A 21217-nucleotide genomic window follows, 5' to 3' on the forward strand; every position below is an offset into this window, starting at 1 on the left:
GCAAATTTATTTAAGCAGCAAATGTTTGTGCTGCTGTGAGAGCAAGGGTGGTGCCTATATTCAGGCTTAGCCCGGGAGGGTCTGGCTGAATCCAGGGCTTCGTGCAGAACTTACAGAAACCATTTTTTTCCTGGTTTTAGCAAATGAAAAATTTCTTTGTCTAACTTAAATGCAGTGGATCCAAGTTGGACATGGCTCTGTACAGAGTTACAAAGATTGGCATAACTAGGAGACAAATCATGTATCTATGAACAAGGCCATAAAAAAATAAAAGTCTTATTATAAAGTTCTTTTGCAACAACAGATGTTAGAACGGCTAGCATAACCACTTATAAAGGATAGTATAATTTTATCTTTTTCCAAGTAAAAAAACCTCCTCTTGTTCACATTGTTAATCCATATTCATCATCTCCCTGCCTGTAACCACACTTTCAGTTTACATGGTCTTGATATCACCTTGGCAACTGTATTGTACAGACTTGTTAGTTGCTGGCAAGAGAAGATTGCAAAATGAGCAGAGATTTTTTTTTTCCCCAAAAATTTCCCCTGAAAACTTAGGGGAAAATAGAGAAAAGAGAAAGCAATTTTCCCCTTCTGCTCCTGGAATTTTAAAATATATTTTTAAAATGATAACTTTATATGTAAATCAAATTAGGCATGCTACCTTTTGAAATGTTTGGAAATTAACACAGGTATTGAATAAATTTACTGCCTCTTCCCTTTCCCTAACTTACTTTCCTTGCCCAAGAAAATTTACTTATTCCATTATCATAAATACCGGGGGTGCCAAAAAAATGTATACATATGACTTGTATTCATCTTTTGTTATCAGTATATATCGAGTATTACAATTTTAATACAGTTTTTTCCTTTCTTAAAATGTGTATACATGTTTTTGTCACCCTCTGTATTTTCAATTTTTTTTTTGCCCAGCTATTCCTAAAATGTATGAGTTATAGAGAAGAACTGAGTTATCTAGAAGACAGATTTGGGGGAAGGGAAGAAAACATTGTAGACACAAGTTTTCCAAAGGATGCAAGCAATCCTTTAAGGAAACTGAATCATCCTAACTTGTTATGAAATGGGCTTCTTCTCTTATGAAATGGGACATGAAGTTCACTTCAATTGTCACTCAACTCCAATTTCAACTCTTGGGTCTCAGCAACCATGAGGTATCTATTCTTTGATTACCTAACTGTGATATTCCAATTGAGAGTCTAAATCCAGTTTTTAGGGCCTTCAGGAAAATATTTATTGCTTTTTCCTAATGTAATAGTAATATGTTGAAGAGAGAAAGGTTGATTTGGAAAATGTAGAAAAGTGTAGGCAAAAGTCTGCCCATATTGGTTCTACCACTTAAGTAGCAAACTGCTAATGCTTACTGAGCTCTTAGTATCAATATATGCCAGGCATGGTTTACAGTGTTAGTAAATTTAATCCTCACAAAAACCCCAGGAGGTAGGTACTATTTTACCACCAATTTACTGAGGTAAAAATCTAATCACAGTGAACTTAAAATTTGCCCGATTGCAATAGCTACTCAATAGTAGAGTCAAATACTGGTAGCTACACAAGTTGACAGAGCCAGGATTTAAACTCAGGCAATTTGGACTCAGATCTCACATTCTTGACCACTTCACATACTTCCTGCCTCTTCAGTAGAGCAAAGACAACCACTGTCAGTGCTTCAGTGAGTTTCTTTCCAGAATGTTCCTATACAGAGTTAAATATATGGAAATCACGTAGAATATACTTTTCCATATATGGTCAACATAAACTTCACTTTTAGGCCTCATGATATCAGATTAATGATTGAATTAAATTTACTTAATACTTCCTTTATTGTTGAACACTTAGGTTGTTCAGTATTTTTCACTTTTTAAAAAAAACACCATGATGAATATATGAAGGTTGTTTTCCATGTAGGAATATTTTTTTTTAGTGTAGTTTAGAGAAAGCAAACCAGTGCATTAAAGAATATGACCACTTCAATTCGTGTTATCAAATTGCTTTCCCAATGGGTTGGCCCAGCAGTTTAATGCTCCATTAGTGAATGAGAAGGCCTTTTATTTTCTGTACCTCAAGGAGCATTATCATAAAAATGTGTTAAAACAAGCAAAATTTATGAATGTGATGAGTAAATAGTATGTGTTTTTATTTTCCTTTTAATTTACTTAATATCTAATGATATCGACCGTTTCTCCCAATTGTATTTTCTCCAAGCATTTTCTAAGTCCTAATAATTTAAGAGTTTATGTATATGTGTGTATGTATTTGGTTTAGATTCTTTATGTAATAAAGATAATCACACTTTGCCTATGTGTAACATAATATTTGCTAAAACTATTTTTCTAATTTGCTTGCCATATATTATTACTTCAAAATATACAAGCGTTTTGCATTTTTATAAAATTTATATTAGCTATTTTCCTCAAGAGTTATAAACTTTAATTTCCCTCCCCTACCCAAGTTTAATAAATCTTTAACTCATTTTTCCTTTTTTGTTTGCTTGCTTTGTTTTAAAATATTGAACCTTTACTCTTCCTGGAGCTTAAGTTAGGGTAAGGCATTTAATTCCAATTTTCAGTGTGTATTTTTCAACACAGAAGCACAGAAGCATGTAGGAATAATAAAAGACTCTGGTTATATCTAGACCTTTCTTCCTTATTCATATAAAGGCCAAGTCACACTGAGATAAGTGCTTCATCTTATAATAGATATTTATAAAATTTACTTCTAGTCAAATATAATTTCACTGGAATTGATTATGTTTTCTGATCTTTATTTAAATGCATTTTAACTTTTGTCACTCAATTATAACAAAAAATATGCACAGTAAACACAGGAAACTCATTTGGTCATTTGGAATTTGAACATATCAAACTATTAGGAATTTTAAATATCCTTCAAGTAAAACTTTAAGACCAGGTTTGGTTTGACAAGGTCATCTCTAAGTTGGCTGTTATTAGAAATATATTTACTTGTACACAACATTTCGAAGGGTGGGTGGGATCCAGGCTAGTCCATAAAACCTATTTAAGTTACAATTTAGATTTAAAAAATTGGCAGAATAGCTGCTCTACCAATGATGCAGTTTCTAAAAGCAAGAGAAAGTCAGTGTAATGAAGGAAGGGATTGTTTTTTCTAAATACTAGGGGCACCTGATCCCATGCCCCGAAGTCTAATGTGTGCCTACACTGACTCTCCTCTCCTCTCTGCAACCACACCAGCTGTGTCCAGCCTCTTTCCCTCCCTGGGTGCTCCGTGTACCTTCTCTCCTCCGTCCCCATCAAACCCTGCATTTACTCAGGGCAACCAATTTTCATCTACCTATGTGTTAGGAGATAAAGTAAGCTGGCTCCGTGAATGGATTCTGGGCACTGTGTGAAGTTAAATCTCTTAACTCTCCAATCTGCCAAATACATATTTAACAGGGCAACAGCAAGACAGTCAGGGAGGCAAAGTCTCAAGAGGTGGTGATACTTTTCTTTCATCTCCTTCCAGTCAACAAGCTGGTCTTGCTTGGAAGCTTAGTCCCGGCATCAGCTACTAGAATGTCTCAGTTTCTTTATATTCTCCAATGCAGAACCCACATTTCCTAAAAACTCTTCTTTATAGTAGGCATAGCAGAGAGGACACATCATTTATTGATAAGGTATAGTTTTAGGTTAATGCTTTGAAGACAGGAGTTGTTTAGAGGAATCAGTGTTATCCCTGACTCCGCTTTGGTCTGTTTACTCTCTCTGGGTTTACCAAGCGAGCCATTTCTACTCTTGGAGAAGAGGTCACATTGGGGAAGGGGACAACTGACCGAGCCCTGACTTCATGTTAATGGTGGCACGATCCTCATGACAACTTTATGAGGCAGATATTACCATGTCTAGTTTCAAGGTGAAGACACTGAAGCTCAGAAGTTAGTTAACCTGCTCAGGGTTACAGAGCTAGTAAGAGGGATTCTAAACAAAGCTCAGTGCCCTTTCTACCACATGTTAATGCCTCTCAAACACAAACACATCCTTGCAGCCTGGGCCTGGGAATCTAGGAAATATCTTAACTGGAATGTTTAAGGTGATCAAATTCTCCAATGAGTCTGGCTCCTGGGTCTTCACCATCTCTAACCCCTAAATCGTAGAAGCATTTGAGTAATAATCTTGGGTATGCTACAGATGTCCTGGAGGCACCCAGCACTTCTTTCAACCCATCACAGGTTCTACTCAAAATTATTTGTACCAGGTCACTGTTTAAAATGGTTACACTAAGTCCCTTTTTATGGAATGATTTAACTAAACTTATTTCAAATTTATTCATTAAAATAGCCTGCTTCTTTTCCTCCATGGCACAGATTTTAATTCTTGGAAACCATCAGTAACAACAGTGAGAAGGACATTACATAAAAAACATGCTTCAGGGGTGGCCAACGGTTATCTCAGTTGGTTAGAGCGCGGTGCTCTTAACAACAAGGTCGCCGGTTCGATCCCCATGTGGGCCATTGTGAGCTGTGCCCTCCACAACTAGATTGAAACAACTACTTGACTTGGAGCTGATGGGTCCTAGAAAGACACATTTAAATAAATAAAAGTTTTTTAAAAACCCAAACAGGCCTCAGGTTCCCATGCTTAATGACAACAGCTAACAGTCTTCACTACATGCAAGATGTCAAGCCCTCACAAGCACAGTGACTCACAAATACCATGGAGGCCAGGACTAGTAATACCCACAATTCACAGATAACGAACCAGTGTCATAAGAGGGCAGGTAAACTGCCAAAACCACACAAATGGTATAGGTTGGAGCCATGGTCGATGTAAAGAGGGGTCAGTTTACTTCCCCCAGGCAAGGGGAGTGGCTGAGGAAGTCTTCACACCCAGGCCCCAGACTTTTACCCACTATGCTGCACTCATGGCCTCTCAATGGCCATGGTACTAATTTAAAGGCCTAAGTTAATATACAATATTTTGCCTACCTTTTCAGTCTATTTTGAATTATGTTAACTAAATGTGGAGCTTAAGTTGGGGAAAGGTTTTGTTAGTTGTACTTAATGAGGTCAACATCTAGCATTTTCCAATTCAGTTGTTGAATGAATAAACAAAAGACATTTTTCTTCAGCTTTCTGCTGTGACAGGCAGCGTTAGGGCTGAAGCCAGGGTGATAAGGCCAGCCAGCTATCAGAGTCAAATCAAGAGGAAATGCTCTGAATGCAAAGACTGCTTTTTTGGGTAAGCAGTTCAGGTTTCTGATTACATTCTAGCCCAGCAATGAAAAAAGCTCCTTCCTTGAAACACGTTCTCACAGCCTGATGCACAGGCTTCTCAGAGCCTCCTACACTCTGCCCTTCAGATCAATTCAAGAGGCAGCAGGGTGGGGGAGGCCTGCTTCCCTTCCGTAAAGCAGCTCATTGCCTCTGCAGAGCTGAGCTCCATTAGTGGGTACTTATTTGTAGCACATCGATTGGATGTTCCCAGAGTTAATAAAAGCCTTTATGGCCACCAGATCTTTAGTGCAAAAGAACAGATGTTTTATTATTGATTTCTCTGCAAAAATAACAATGATAATCAGAATGACTTCCCAACAGGATTTGTTAGGGCTGAAGCAAACTTGGCGAAGTTTCCATCTTGGTGACATTATGTAATACGTAGATGTCGCGAGCATTATCCAGATTGCTCAGTCTCAGTCAACACTCTTTTATCATTCCTGTTTTAATATTTTAACAAGATTTCTGGAGTCTAGGAAATATTTTAACTGGAATGCTTTAGGTGATCAAAATTATCTCTGCTGGTTGAGTCCTATGAACAGCGATGTATTTTTATTTAAACACTTTTTCTGTCCTGATGTGGAGAGCTCAAGAAGGGAGTCCTTTGGGGGTTCACTGTTTCCCCTGGGGAGTCTATACAACAAACACTCCTTTGGAAGATTAAATATCACTTTGCTTTCTAAACTGAGACAATGTGTGCACTGGAACCTCGGAGAGAACACACCACAGGCTTGCTTTTGAAAGCCAAACACACACAAGTTAAAAGCCAGAGACCTATTTTAAGAAACTGGTCCATATTTAATCTGAAAAAAATATGGAACATATTAAAAAGCCAGAAAATACTTCAGAGTAAAAGAAGGAGGCAAAATTTGACGTGAAATTTGGACCAAATCACCCAATTTATCTTTTGGTAAATGCTGGAGTAAAATTTTACGAAGTTCCTGCCTCATCTCCAAACTTTGTCATGAACAAATTGGCAGAACAAAGCCTTCTAGAATTATTACTCAGAATGAAAAAGAAAACGAGATGATTCCCCAAACGAGGGCAGATGCCAGGCGAGAATCTAAAAGTAATAGTGGCATTGATCTTGAGACCTCACATGATGCTGTTCATAAGAAATCTACCAAATGCCCACCCACGATGGGCCAAGGAGCTCTTCTAGCATTTACACAGCAAACCAGTCAAAGGATATTCAAAGACATACTCAGGAAAAGCTTGCCTATAGATCTTTAGCCAGAAAGGGGATCACGCTGGCCACGTATATGAGAGATGGCTCAAGGAAATAACAGTATCAAATATTTTTGATAGTGCATCACTGGTTTTACATGACAAAATACTATTTCCCAGCTAAGAATTTTTTCATTTTTGTAACAAAACAAACAAAAACTTAGTACTACTTTCTCAAAGTTACAGCAATCATTAGATGTAATGTATTAGATTTAATGTATGACATAACAAAATCACAGGAATGACATCCATCACCTTTGCCATATTTTGTTGGTTGGAAGCAAGGTAACAGGTCATAAGTGAGCAGGAGAGGGTGGTTAGGAGTTTTCTAACCTGTAGTCCTCACCAAGCTGCTTCTCCTGTGGGGTAGACACATCGATAGAGAAGATGCTCTCTGGGTGTTTGGTGAATGAGTGATGTTGGGATTCTAGTCCTAGCCCTACCTTGAACTCTCTATGTGACCGTCCCTCAGCCTCAGGTCCCCCCACCCCCCAAATATAAACAAAGAAGGCTCTAGGATTTAAGTGTCACCCTCCTTCTCGCCCAGATTACTACAGTAGCCTTCTAACTGGTTTCCATTCTTCCACTTTGGACGCTCTACAATCTATTCCCAGCATAATACCCAGAAGGACCATTTCAAAACCTAGGTCAATATCACTCCTCTCGGTTCTCTCCACTGGCTTCCCATCTGACGGGGAGTAAAAGCCTAAGGCCATGCAATGGCTGCACCTGGCCTGCTCCCGTAGCTCCACATACTTAGAACCCATCTCCTACTCCTCTCGCCTTTGCCTCTCTCTCTTTCAACATTTGCCTACTTGTTGTTCCTCTGTCACCTTAGACAAGTTCCCACTTTATGACCCTTGGGCTGGAACACTCTTCCCTCTGCCTAGAACACTCTTCCCAGATATCACAAGGTTCACTTCCTTTAAGACTTAGCTCAAACGGCAATTTCTTAATAAGGCCTACCCTGAACTTTCTTCTCCCTTATCTGGCTTTATTTGTTTCAGTAGGTCTTATCGCCTTCCAAAATACAATATAATTTTCCAACTTAGTATGCTTATTGTTGTCTCTGCCTGCTAAAATATAAGCTCCATGAGATCAGGTTCCCCCCCACCCCCCCAGTTTTGTGCACTGATGTGTATTAAACCCTTAAAACATGTCCCGGCACATAGCAGGTGCTCAATATATTATTGAATGAATGAACAAAGAGGATGACTTATTCTCTTTCAGATGATTAGTACTCATCACCGCCTGGCCCCCAGCTGGTGTCGAACAGTTTCCTGGATGGAGGAATCACTTTGTTCCACAGTAAATCTTATTCCCTACTGCCCTCCATGAGCATAGGAGACTACCCTTAGGAAAATGTGGGTAGTGATTTCCAAACTGTGATTTCTCTCTCATGATCTGTGAAACTGGTTCTTGACTGAATCATGATTTCTCTGATGCTTAGATTTCGAGATTCCTAGCATAGGAGTGATGGCTCCTGATCCCTGGTGCTCTCACGAGGCAGGTTTTTTGAGTCTGAGGAACAGCAGGTGTGATGATGTAGAAAGATCACGGACTGAGTCAGAGATGAGGTTTCTGGGCCTGATATTGCCAGTAACTTATGTCAGTAGATACTTCTCTTCAATGATTAAATCTTTATATCTAACCTGCAGGATTTAATATCAGCATCTCATACAAGAGGCGACTGAGCCCTAGAGAGAATGAGCCATTTGTCCAAGGTCATGTGGCCATTAAGTGGTGTTGGCAGAGTGGGGTTTCAAACTTTGATCTGCCTGTTTCCACACCCCGTATCTTCACATCACACAGTCTCTTTGGGCCTCTTTTTTTTTTTTCTTTTAACTGAAAAATGGGAAGGATCGATCAGAACATGTAGTATCTAAGATCCCCTTGAACTTTAGTATTCTCAGTTAAATGTTCTGAGTCTAAGGGAACCATGTAAACCAAAAAGCATTATAAATCTTAGCTGCTTTATATGAATTCAATCTTGTTTCTTCTAATGAATTCTAAAATCCTTGATAATGTATATGAAATCTTTATCAAAAATGCTTTATCAATTTTGCCATTATAGGTATAATGATAGGTATGCAATACATAATTGTTTGCGAGAGCAAATAAAAGTTTCTATTTCAGAACTTGGCTACATTGTAGCCAATCTTGGAGAAGTCATAGTCTGTCTTATGCCGGCCGAATGAAGCTGGTGGACATAAAGTTCTACTAGCTTGATTTTACAAAGAGGGCAAGAGCAGAATGGTGAATTACCTGCCCAAGGGGTATGCTGGTCCCTGTTCTTTTGTTTCAGCCCCAACTTCCAGATATTTCCTGGTGAGAAGTTACTGTTTGAGGCAACTTCTCCACCCTCCCCCACTCCTCTGTTCCCACATCCTTCAGAGATTTGGACCTTGGCTGGGCTCAGTCTTTTGTCCTTTGGTATTTCCTGTCGCTGGAGGTGGGAAATACCTGCTCCAGCCTTGTTCTACCAGTGGTGTCCCGATGAAACTACCCGGTGACCAGTGACCAAGCAAGGTGCAGATGCAGACTTGAGTCCACATGGTTTGCAACTCTGAGAGACCACTGTATCAGAAGAACCCTGCAATTGTGAAAAGCCTGGTGCTCTCTTCCTAAAATCGCACTAACCTAGGCTATGTAGACCGGTAATTTAATTTACAAATGATCCTACAGGTCTTTGAAAGGTCCAATCCACTGTCATTTAAAATAATCTATTTTAGAAACAGAAACTAAAATCATCAGAAGCTGTTGCCTTCCTTTCTGGAAAAAAAATTACTGTTCTGAGTGAGTAGAAATTGGAAGTGAAATATATGTACAATTTTCTAAGTTCCCCTTACGCCTTTTGCTTGTCTGTCATATGCTTGCCAGCCCATGCAAATGGAAAAGTCCACTTATCTGGACTTCTGGCAGTGGCAGAAGTGTGGCAAACTCTTTTTAAATCCCACAGTTTGGGAAAGTAAATTACAACCTCTATGGGGTATAAATTAGCAATACCTGTCAAAATTACCAATGTGTGTACACTTAGTCTCAGCAATTTCATTTCTAGGGATGTATCTCACAGATACACTTTACCTGGGTGAAATTAACTTTTATACAAGAGCATTCATTACACCGTTTAAAAAATAATATCTAAGGGTTGGAGACAACCTGAGCGTCCATCGATTGGGAATTACTTAAATGCATTATGGTACACTCACACAATGCAGCCCCAGGGGAGAATGGGGGGTGCTTTTATGTGCTCATAGGAATGATAGCCAAGAAATATTGTGAGGTGAAATAAGCAAGGTGCGAAGTGGACTATATACACTATGCTACCACTTGTATACAAAAGGCAAAACAATAAATATGTATTTATTTTTATGCTCATAAAATAACTCTAAAGGCATACAAGAAACTGATGAAGGGTAAACTGGATCCCTGGGAAACATGGGTGGGTGGAATACTTTCACTCCATACCCTTTTGTACTTTTTGATTTGGGGCAGTATAAATTTATTTACTTCACAAGTAAAATAATAAAATAGATAAGCAGAAAAATGGCCCACAAGTATAAGAAAATCTTACTGAATTCTATTCCACATCTTTTCTCCTAGATGCTTTTTAAAAAGTCACTTTGGGTCTGGGTTGGTTTCTCCTCAATTCCGCTTTAATTTGCTTTCACAATGAGTTTACTTAATCGGGGCAATGAAGAGGAAAATCATTAGCTGTGCTCAGATGGATAGTAAATGGATCACTTTCTGACGAAACAGCTCCTTTTCTGGAGAAAAGGAAGTGAATCTGAAAAAAACTTTGAACTCAATCATTATGGGCTCATGTGGCACTTCAGTCAATTAGCCCTTGGAGTTCCGAGGCTACGAAAACTGAAAGCTCATGGTGTGAACCACTCGGCAGAGGTAACATGCGTGTGTAAAGCAATGCCAGAACCTGCAAAGCCCCGGGAAGTTTACTGAATCTCAGCTTTGTTTCCATGACTACTTCAGTTGCTTCAAAAAAAGCAAACCTAAGAACACAAAAATAAACAAACAGATAAGAAGACAACTTCAGTCAGAGGCCGTCTCTTAAAAGACTCGTCATTTTCTTCTTGACGCCTTTACCGTAACATTCATCAATGAGCTGAAGACACCAGTGAGCGCATGTATCCCTGGGGTTTTGCCTTCCTTGCTTTCAAGATGGAATTTCAAGTGATGCAATATGTCTAAAAGCAGGGGTCATCTTTTCAGGGTGAGAAGGGCAGCAATTGTCCATCTCTACTCTCATTAGGGATAAATGAGCTTCATCTTACAAGATTCGGGACACAAAGTCTGTCACTAATAGCCCACTGTTTTCTCTCTGGGAAGCAGCAGCAGTCTGTGGCCTGGAATCATGGTTGGAGAACTGGAGAAGTCTCTTTGGGGACCAGAAGAATGGAGTGGCTCTCTCTGGAGACAGAAACTGGTCTTGAAATTCAAAACTTAAGTGTGCTTTTCAACTCGCTGTTCCTAAGTTCACCTTCGAATCTCTGATATGATACACAGAGAAAAAAAGGAGTGCCTTTCCCCCACTTTATCTCAATTCATCCAGGGTATATCTTTCTTTACCTAGTTTTGGGGTTTTAATTCTCTTTTGGTTTCAAAACCACTTGAGTATTCTTGGTGTAGGGAAGGAGCTCTGGGCAATGGAGCTCTGGAGTGCCAATACTTGACGTAAAATGCCTCATTTTATCCTCGGTGAGCACAGCGGCTAACCTTTGTGTCCTGAGTGTTCTGTGTGTTTCCGCATCTCACAGCAATGCTATAGCTCACTTAGCTGCCAGACCAAATAGCTGATGAGTGATAGCACCCCAGTGTTCCATAAATATCAAGTACTCCAACACCTGGAATGTACAACTTGGAAAAGATGGTGCTTAAATTCCAGTTGCCTCTTCCAAGCAGCGTAGGCGCTTCACAACCTTGTTTACTCTATACTGAAAACAAAGGCCCACGATTTTCCTCTTCTGATTTATGAGAGGTGGGCAGAAGACAAAAAGGCAGAGGTGGCTTCTGCAGAGGTGGGCCTCACTTGTGTCCTCAAACATTGGTGAGGAAACATTGATCATCACATCCAGAGTCTGGAAACAGACAGTCCTCAAGAATTCAAACCAAGAGAAGGAGGTTGCTTGTTCAGTTGGAGAGACTGGCTAGGATGGGTTAGGAGACAATCACGATAGGAAAAAGGTCTTTAAAATTGTATAGCATCATGAACTGGAAAGAAAATACATGTGTATCTTATTCCACATATTCTGCTTTAGAAGAAGGCAAACTAGACTTTAAATAATAGAATGTGGAGTTGGAAGCAAATGTACTTCACTGATGAAAAAAATCTGAGGCTCAGAGATTTGTCCTAAATCATAAACTGAGTTAGTTGATGGCAGAGCTGGGTCTGTAACCAGGACTTTAGACTCTCAGTGCTTTCTCAGCTGCATTCCAGACATTTGCAGATGCTATTCAGAAGGGGACGGACTGGCCCTGGGCTTACACTGCTAGAGTGTGGTACAATGGGACAGAGCTTTAGAAACTGTGCCACTGCAATAATGGAAGGTGTCATTGCTGCAGGTAATTGTTCTCAATACACCTGCTTATTTGATTACCTATTTGAAAGAGAAACAAATTTGAAATTGCCTGCTCAGTTTTCTCATGATCTGAACTAGCAGGAAGAGAGAGAGCAAAATAAAATCCAGAGATAATCTCAGAACAACATTAAGCCTTCGACCCTCTACTTCCAAATGACCTTTACCAACTCTGTTAGAAATCAGCAACATTTCTCCCAAGTTTCCAGAAACCCTTATCTCGTCTGATGGGAGTGGCAGTTAATGAGCACTAGAGAAAAGTGTTTTCTCCCAAAACACTGGAGAAAAGGAGAAACCAAGGCGGTGGTGAACTCTCAGATTGGTCCCGAATGGTATGAACATAAATGCACTATGGAGTATGTTAAAACATGTAGTGAAAACATTTTCTCTGCGACTGTGCATTTTCCCAAAAGAGAGAGACATCTGCTGTCAGGTGCTTTCTCCATTGAGCTGTCTGTATTGTGGTAACAGCTGCCTGGGGATTACTTTCTACTTTGGCTCAGGAGACCAGGCAGGTAAGAGACTGACAATGATGGTATCATTTACTCTGAGGCTTTCATCTCTGCCTCTCAAAGCCCTTGACAACTATTAAGTCTCTGCCGACAACTCCCTTGGCTCTCTCCTCCAGCCAAGGAAACACAAGCCACTTCTAGACCTAAACCAGGTGACCATCTTCTCTCCTTCCTCCCCTGCTGTCTCTCTGCACACCCCTGGGTCTCAGTTCCCTGGATGATCAGCATCATCAAATCAGTGTGTATTTTCATTTGATGCCATAGCAAAGATGGAAGCAAAAGACAAGGGGTTTACAGTTTTTGTGGATATTTTAGCTGCCAAGCATTTAAGAGATTATTTAAGGTTACATGGTTGTAAATGGCAGAACTGGGATATAAGTCTTGGCAGAGAGGTATTATAATTAGTCTATTTTGCATGTGAATAACAGAGGCTCAGTTCCAGAACTGGGACATAAACCTAAGCATCTGATCCACTCCCCACAAGAGGAGGCAGCTCCCTAGAATGCTTTTTGAGAAGGTGGGAGAGAGGCCTGGGATCCAAGTGTGCCAAGAGCATATACTGCAGTCCCTGATGACTTTTCTGTATGTCTGCTCCCCTGGGGGAGAAGATGGAGCAGAGAATCAAGCTCAAGTCCTTACACCCTCTCCCTGCATCACTTCTCCAGCGCTGGACATTGCAAATCCACAGGTTCTTGGTTCTGAAGGCCTAACCCTTCCCTTCCAGCCCTCTGCTGGGGAGCTTCTGTGAGTGATGGGCCATTCTCCTCTCAGCTTCCTGAAGCTCCCTCTCTCCATTCTCATACCCAGGGAGTGTTGAAGGAACCATAAATCCCAACCCAAAAATCTGTTCACTATTCTTTGGATTCCTATTGTTCAACCTGTGTGAAGATACCTTTTCCCCAGTAAGCTTACAGGATGTCAGCAGCAGTGCCAGATGGTACCGACACCACTAGCTCAAGTAGTTGGCGAGTTTGGTCCCACTATCGGTCACTTCAGTGCAGCAGCTGATAATTAACCATATATATGAACTCTTTTGGTTGAAATGACTGACTCAGCTAGATATTGCATAGGTGTCCCGCAACAGGGTACCACTACAGCATTCCTGGGAGATGACTGCTTTCAGTAATTGAGAAGGTCCCTAGAATTAATACTGTTCTGAGAATATTTGCACGTTCTTACAGGGTAGCTTATGCATTAGGATAATCGGCTTCATTGATCATTATTCATTTAACATTCAAAGACAGAAGCAGTCCTCATTCAGTCTGGAGATGGTATGAACACCTTCCAAATATTTATGGTGAACCTCCTGCACAGCGTCTGTATTGTAGTGGCATCCCGCGTCTCAAACTCAACATGCCCCAAACTGAACTTACTATCCACCCCTCTCCCATCTTCTTCCTGTATTCTACCCTTACTGGTGGCACCATCACCACTTGGTCACCCAAGCCAGAAATCGGACCAGCGGCTTGCAGTCCACCTTTTCTGTCAACCCTCACGTGCAATCAAATACCAGGACTCAGGAAGACCCTTGTAATGAGGTCTCCATTCAACTTCTCCTTCCCATCCATCCTGTTGATGTCAGTGCACATCCCTAACCAGCTGCTGTAATAAATAAGAAGGGACATTCCCTGAGGGAGGGACCAGCACCCAGCACAGTGTGGTGGATGAGAGTAGGAGTGTGGAGCCAGAATTGTGGATTTGAATCCCACTCAATGTGCATCAACTGTGGGATAAGTATCTAAGCTTCAGTGGTCGCATTTGTAAAATCAGAAATAAAAAACACAAAAAAGCCCTCCATCCCTGGCTTGTTGTGAGGATTTAATAAAGCTGATACACTAACAACACAACAGTGTAAGTTTGCAATATATATTGAACGTGTAATGATAGATGAGGAAACTGAAGCTGGAAGCAGTGAAAAACCTTCTTTAGGATCACACAGCTGCTAAATAATACAGCTGGCATATGAATCCAGGTTGAAAGCAACATTTTCCCCCAATGGCACATCTAGGGCTCCCAATGTGGTTGCTAGTAAGAAACTGGAACCTTTAAAGTGCCAATACAGAAAGACATCATATATGATATAGAACAGTATGCATAATATGATCTTTGAAAAAATGTTTAGACTTAATTACAAACTTCCCTATTACCACCTCTGAAACTTGTATATTCCTTTGTCACCTCATTTGCATCCATCTCTCCTCCTAAAGTACCTGAGGGTAGAGACTGCCCACTGCATAGCACAGGGCCAGATACACAGCATTCAATATTAACTTGCTGAACAGCACTGAATCTTTTTTTAACAAAATAATTAACTTGTTTATTTAGCAGATAATAGATAATAGTAGACAATACATTAATGTGGTTAACACATTCAAACTATACAAAAACTTATTTAGAGGAAAGTAATATTCCTTCCATGCCATTCCCCAGACACCCAGCTCCTATCTCAAGAGGCAGCCATGGTGACCAGTCTCTTATAATATATCCTTCAGAGATATTATGAAATTGCATTGAATTTTAGTGCAATTTAAATTTAATGTCAAAGATTATTAGTGAATGGTGAGAAAGGCTTCATACACATTTAGTCAGTATGTTTTCTTTCCTGAGAAGTCACCACTTTCTCTCAAACCTATAGAAAGGACATCCCAAACATAGACTCTGTGTGTGTGTGTGTGTGTGTGTGTGTGTGTGTGTGTGTGTGTGTGTAGGTGATAGTTGCTGTGTTTGTGAACTCCCTCACGTAAAACCTGCAATTCTACTTATAGATTCCTTCCCCTTGCAGCTGATCTTATGATCCATTTCGTCATAATTCTTTGGCCTGAGATTTCATTTTTATTGTGCTGTTCATTCCCTGGACATGGAAAAAGTGGGCATTCTGTGACAAAGGACTTATCCTGTCTGGCAGCAAGCTGTCTGACGTCACTCTAACATAACTTACCACAGTTTGAAATAAGAAAGTGCTTCCTGAAGGAAGAAAGACAGTAACCACTCCTCTCAGTGTGGTTTCTGTCAGACACATGTCTGCAACAGCCCTGGAAGACACTTTATCTAATGCTTCAATAATGGATTCTCTTCAAGGGACTCGACACTTGGCCTTGCCTTCTCTCAGGTCGCTAACCTGCTCCTATTACACGGGCTTTGTTACATGGGCATGGCACACTCAGCCTCTGACATCACTTAGAAATGATATTAGAAATGTTATTAGAAATGACATCAAGTTGCACAAGTGGTTCTATGTCTGTGCTTGCAGAGGAATTGGTACTAAAATATTTACAATTCTCTGCTTTATTCTGAATATATGGATTCACATGTCTCTCCTCTTCTTCCATAATATTTTCTAGTTTCCGTTTCTACATACTAAATATACATTCATTTTATTTCTAAAAGACAAAACAAAATGGATTGAACAAAAAATTTACTCCAATATATAGGTTTTCCAAGTCTTTTTTACTAAAAGTGATTAAAACCTAAGAATTTGAAAACGAAGTAATAGCTATAGTTCCTCATCTCATCTTTGGGGAAAATAACTATTTCATTCTCCCTGCTAGCATCTTTACAATTTATTCCTATGCTGCAGCAAGTAAATTCGAGCGTTAATGTTCAGACATGTTCTTTCTCTATTTTTTCTTTTAGGGCTGATGTAGGCATGGTAGCCAGTGACAAGCTAAATGGAGCCTTTGTTTCCACTGGTCCCTCAATGGAAGACACACCAAGAGATAACTGAAGGGGTTCTTCCTTCTCTCCTAAATCTGTTTGCTACTATGTTGTCTGTTTGTGATTCCAAGTCTTTGGTGGAGACTCAGTGGTCTCCCTGACTGTCAATGAGCTCTTTTTATTTGTTTCTTTGTTAGTGCCTTCTTCTTGTTACTCTACCTCCTCAGTTTCCATTAGAAAAGCCAACCACGAGGGCATCCTGCCAAGTTATGTACCCCAGCTTAGCCAATTCATTGCAGTTCTCACAAATCTTAGGGAAGCCCTCATTGGGCTAGGAAATGATGCCAGAAATCATAGAGAAAATGGACTTTCAAATGCTGGCGTTCTCTTCCTTCTATTAGAGATGTTATTTCTTTGTAATCACTTAGGAACTTCTTTCTCCATCAATCTGCTTTCCATGTTAGGATTTTATTACTTTCCATTCCTCTATTCTTTAACTGAAACATTTCTATCCTAGAAATTGAACTCTTCTCGTGTTTAGAATACCGTTTTGAATAACTGTTTTGGCATCTTTTCCAAACATACTCCAGTATCATTGAGCTCCATTATTACATGTATAGAATTGCAAAATAAATGGTTATTTGTTAAAGGAATGAGAGAGATGTGGTTTAATCATTTGTAGAAGAAATGTAAGTTTTCTGCTGAGTTTAAATCAGAGTAAAATGACAATGCTAAGTGACTGTATCTAGCAATGCTCGCTAATTGACCTCTACCAACACAGCAGCGTTTCGTCTCCTGGCATCTCTCACAAGATGTCAACTAGTCAGCAGAACAGAGGGGCAGGATGGCAGAGTGGTTTAGAGAATGAATGACCCCTCCTACTAGACAGCCTGAGTCTGACTTGCAGCTCTAGCATTTACTAGCTGCATGACTTCGGGCAAGGTGCTTGATCTCTCCACGATCAGTCTTCTCCTCTATAAAATGAAGATCATAGTAATCATCCCTACCCACTCGCTTCATAGGCTTGCTGAAGGATGAAGTCCGCTAATATACGCAAAACACCTAGAAAATAGCTGGAATAGTACTATATCTAAATGTTCACTATTATTATGCAGTTATTGCTTGTCTTGACAATGACTATAATTCAAAGCAAAACACAAGGTGCGCATACCACATTTTACATCAACTTCCAAGAGAATGACACAATACTGAAATACTTCTTTCAGGAATGTACTGAAACCTGGGAACCTACCAAAGAAAGCCATTACTTCCCTGAGTCAATCATGTCACTTTCTCTTTGGCATCTCTCAAATTAATCACATAGTCATTAATCACCAACTATTACTAAAAGGAGCCAACGATGTTGAAATGGAATATATCTATAGTCTTGTGACAAACTACTCTTCTGAGATATTCCTATTTACCTGCAATTTAAGAATCCTATTTTTTTTTTTTTGGATAGAGTTACAATTACATTTACATGCTACAGAATTTTCTTAGTTTTTATTGTCATTATCTCTTTATATTTGATGGAAATCTTGGCAAACACCAAGGTAGAGATTAAAACTGTACACAAATGCCTTTTTTTGGCGGCAAATTATTAGGAATTTAAGTTAAACATTTTTTTATAGTATGGCATTAACTAACTTGTTTATCAGCCAAAGAGTTTCTACATGGGTTTAGTCAAAAGTTCCAAGTTACATTAAGTAGTTTTTTCAGCTCTGTTTTAAAGTAGGATCAATGCCACCCATAAGTAAAAAACTGTAATTTCAGATACCAATAAATCAAATAAAACAATAATGTTTTATTAATACAAATTGCTGTCAACCATGTTAATTTGTAAGAGGCTGAAATGTTTCAAAAAAGGTATAACTATTTATGGCAGATGCTTCAAGGCAACGCATGAAAGAGATCTGTGTTAACATTTTCCCTGATTTACCTTTCCCAGTCAGTTTATGAGAGAGTGGAAACACACGGAAGATTCAGTCTTCACATCTAAATGTTGGATACTCAGCTTCAAGTCAGCACCAGTTAAAATATAATTACTACTGGGGACCTGTATCTTATTTTTTGGGTGTACTAATTGTATAAATTAGTTTTAAGTGAAAGTGACATTGGATAAAGATTACATTTTGGTCAAATCTAGTCTGCGTGTTTGTTTTGTTATTTAACTGCTCAGGCCTAATGAATAAATGATCACTCTTTTGTCCCTCCAGGAGATGAGAAAACATTTGATTTACTTCCCTTTCCACACAATCAGTTGATTTGCATAATGCCTAATGATGCTTCTTTCAGATTCCCATGTGTTTATTGCTCCAAACATGCCAATGGACTCATTTAATGGGGAAAAATAATCTTCAAATTCAAAGGAGAATCTGATAATATTCCCAGGCAGCCAGATGCCCCAGAGAAACAAGATCAAGTTTTTTTGGTTGTTATCAAATGACTTACCCACAATGACGGCGGTAACTGTGAGAAGCACAAAAGCATTCCGAAACAGGTAACTTTTAACGTCCTCCTTTGTGATGTTCTGCACTTTCTTCTTAGCCAAGAGTGTGCGTTTCCGGACTCCTTGCTGGAACCTCTCCATCCTGCCTCCCATTTTAGGCTCTTCTCCATTACTTTTAGTCATATTTTACTTCTCCAGGAGTGTCTTTTCTTTGCACTTCAATGTCTTGGAATCCCCCCCAGAAAGCCAGACCTCTTTGGTTTTAAGAGACCAACACAACTAGAATAGAAAAGAAAGAAACAAGAGTTAGTCTCCAGGGGTGGAAAATCAGTGAGCTCCCCACCAGGAGAAGCTGTTGTCCAACTGCATAATCTCAGTAGGAATTAAGGGCTGCAAAGTCGCAATGCCAGGTTTCAAGGCTAGAATGTGCACCACGTGTGAGAAATGTGCAGAAATTTAGAACATATGAGTAGAAACTTGTGTTCTATTTTTAAAAACTTGTCTTTCCCCCTCCAATGAGGCTGTAAAAGGGTTCATCAGAGCTGGGTTGACTGAGCACCCTCAACCCCCACCATATCCCCCAGGACCTAGCTGAATACTAAATGTCCAGTTGAATTAAATGCACAGGAAACACTCAATAATTACTTGATGGCTTATGTTGTATACATGGTGAAGGCATAACCAGGTCAGTGAAGTGAATTAAGATATTGATATTTCACAGTTGGTGCTTTCTGTTATATATAATAAGGTAACTATCTTCTTCATGAAGAAAAACAAACAAACCATGAAAATATCAATGAGCAAATATGGCCATGAGAAGAACACAAGTAGCCACAGGACTTGGGAAATACACGTGACTATTTCACAGAGTAACTTTGAAAACTTTTTCTGTGAAATAAGCAAAGCACTCTGGGAACATCTATAAATGATCTGAAATCATAATTCATTTTCATTTTAGGTACAAGTAGAAGTACAATGCACTATTTGCCTTTGTGGCAAATACACTGAAGTCTTCTGAGGAAACTATCACCAGCTTCTAAGTATTTTCAATTTTAGGATTCCTAGAACAGATGAGAGATGACTCCAGTGTTCATCCAAACATTACAGTGTGTGGTTTCTAGTTTCTTTAAAGTGCTACTAGGTTATTCGAATATATCAAAGTAAATCGCTCCTTCGTGGAAACTGGATGTTTTGAAAAAATCAAGGGATACCTTCTGCTGTTTTACAGGATTTCTAATCCATAATTTTCCCCATGGATCCATCTAAGTAAAAATGAGTGGTGCCTGTGGACGTGTGTATCTGGCAACGCAAGCAGCCGGCGTGTGGGAGGCAACTGGAAAGGACTCCTGGGGGCTCCTGGCAAATCCAAGTGTGGAGAAAAAGATTTGCCTTAACAGTTTTGACTTTCAAATAACATGACAGGGTAGTATCAGCGATAATAAGACCCACAACTTGTTTAAGACATCACAGCAGATTAAAAGTTTAGGGAAAAGGGAAGAAGAGAAGACGCTAGACCAGATTTTTTTTTTTTTTTTTTTTTTTTACTAATCTGATTCCCTTTACCAGTCACTTTTAAACAGGCCAGTTCAGCCTTGATTGTTTCTACAGCTCGAACCACAATCTGCCTCTAATCCGTCCTGAATGACTCAACTCCAAATTACCAGAGAACACAGCATAAACAGACACCTCACCCACGACATTAAATTACTAACATGAACTTTATCTACCAAAATGGCTAGCTTTTCCTCTCCCTACTCCTCTGCTTGGGAGACACTATCCATTGGCAGAGAAGTGGAACGAGAAATTAAACCCAGCAGGAAGACAGGACGTTAGACTTACCTTTTCTGATTTGTAACGGGTGGGGGATCCCCCAGGCAACGGCAAGGTGCGTTCCCCAGCAGGTAACAGCTGCGGAGTAACAAAACGCAGTGAAACAGGCATGCATGTGCTCTGAAACTGCAAGTTACTATCAGGGCAACTTAAGAAAAGGGGCGGAGTCTGTGCCCGGGAAAGGGGGAGTGGGGAAAAATGAAAACACCACAGGGGGAGGAGGGAGTAAACCGAGGTTTCTGGAATATTGATTAATCTTGGCGCACCAGAAGCATGCTTGGTGGCTTTGTTTTGCTCCTTAGACCACTTTCATGCTTTGTCAGTTCACTTTCATTAGAAATGCAAAGCCGGGACCAGGAAGAATTGAAGACTAACGCGCACACACATACTCAGAAAGCTGGAAGTCTTGATCAGGACGTTTCAAAGAAGATTTTTCTAAGGCTAAATTTAATTATCTCACATTATTGCAGGTTTCCTTCCCTTTAGGAAACACGAGCGTGTGCTCTTTTGCCTGGTTGTGCAACTGTTATAAAAGAGTCCCTCTTTTTAGAATTGGGGAAATAACTGACATTTCTTGGGAAAACCCGGAACACAATCAAACAGGGAGGGGAAAAAAAAAAGCTTACTATAATTCTCTAAACTTGCCTAAAGTTACTCAAAACACAAGATGAGACATGCCTCTATTTAAGCTGTTTAAACT

The 21217-nt window shown here is 39.7% G+C and overlaps 1 protein-coding gene across 1 annotated transcript in view; it reads right to left on the reverse strand.

Annotated features, from left to right (window-relative positions):
* The window catches only part of SLC1A3 (solute carrier family 1 member 3), a 78169-nt gene extending 57503 nt beyond the window's left edge, over positions 1 to 20666 (reverse strand). Inside the window, exons 1-2 of the mRNA XM_019737239.2 lie at positions 20527 to 20666; positions 18690 to 18966 (exon numbers count right to left, since the gene is read on the reverse strand). Coding sequence (XP_019592798.1) covers positions 18690 to 18870 — 181 coding nt within the window. The 5' untranslated portion in view covers positions 18871 to 18966; positions 20527 to 20666. The remainder of the gene's footprint in view (positions 1 to 18689; positions 18967 to 20526) is intronic.
* Positions 20667 to 21217: the final 551 nt, after the last annotated feature.

The sequence above is a fragment of the Rhinolophus sinicus genome, linkage group LG03 (assembly GCF_036562045.2).
Source record: "Rhinolophus sinicus isolate RSC01 linkage group LG03, ASM3656204v1, whole genome shotgun sequence".
Classification (NCBI taxonomy): Eukaryota; Metazoa; Chordata; class Mammalia; order Chiroptera; family Rhinolophidae; genus Rhinolophus; species Rhinolophus sinicus.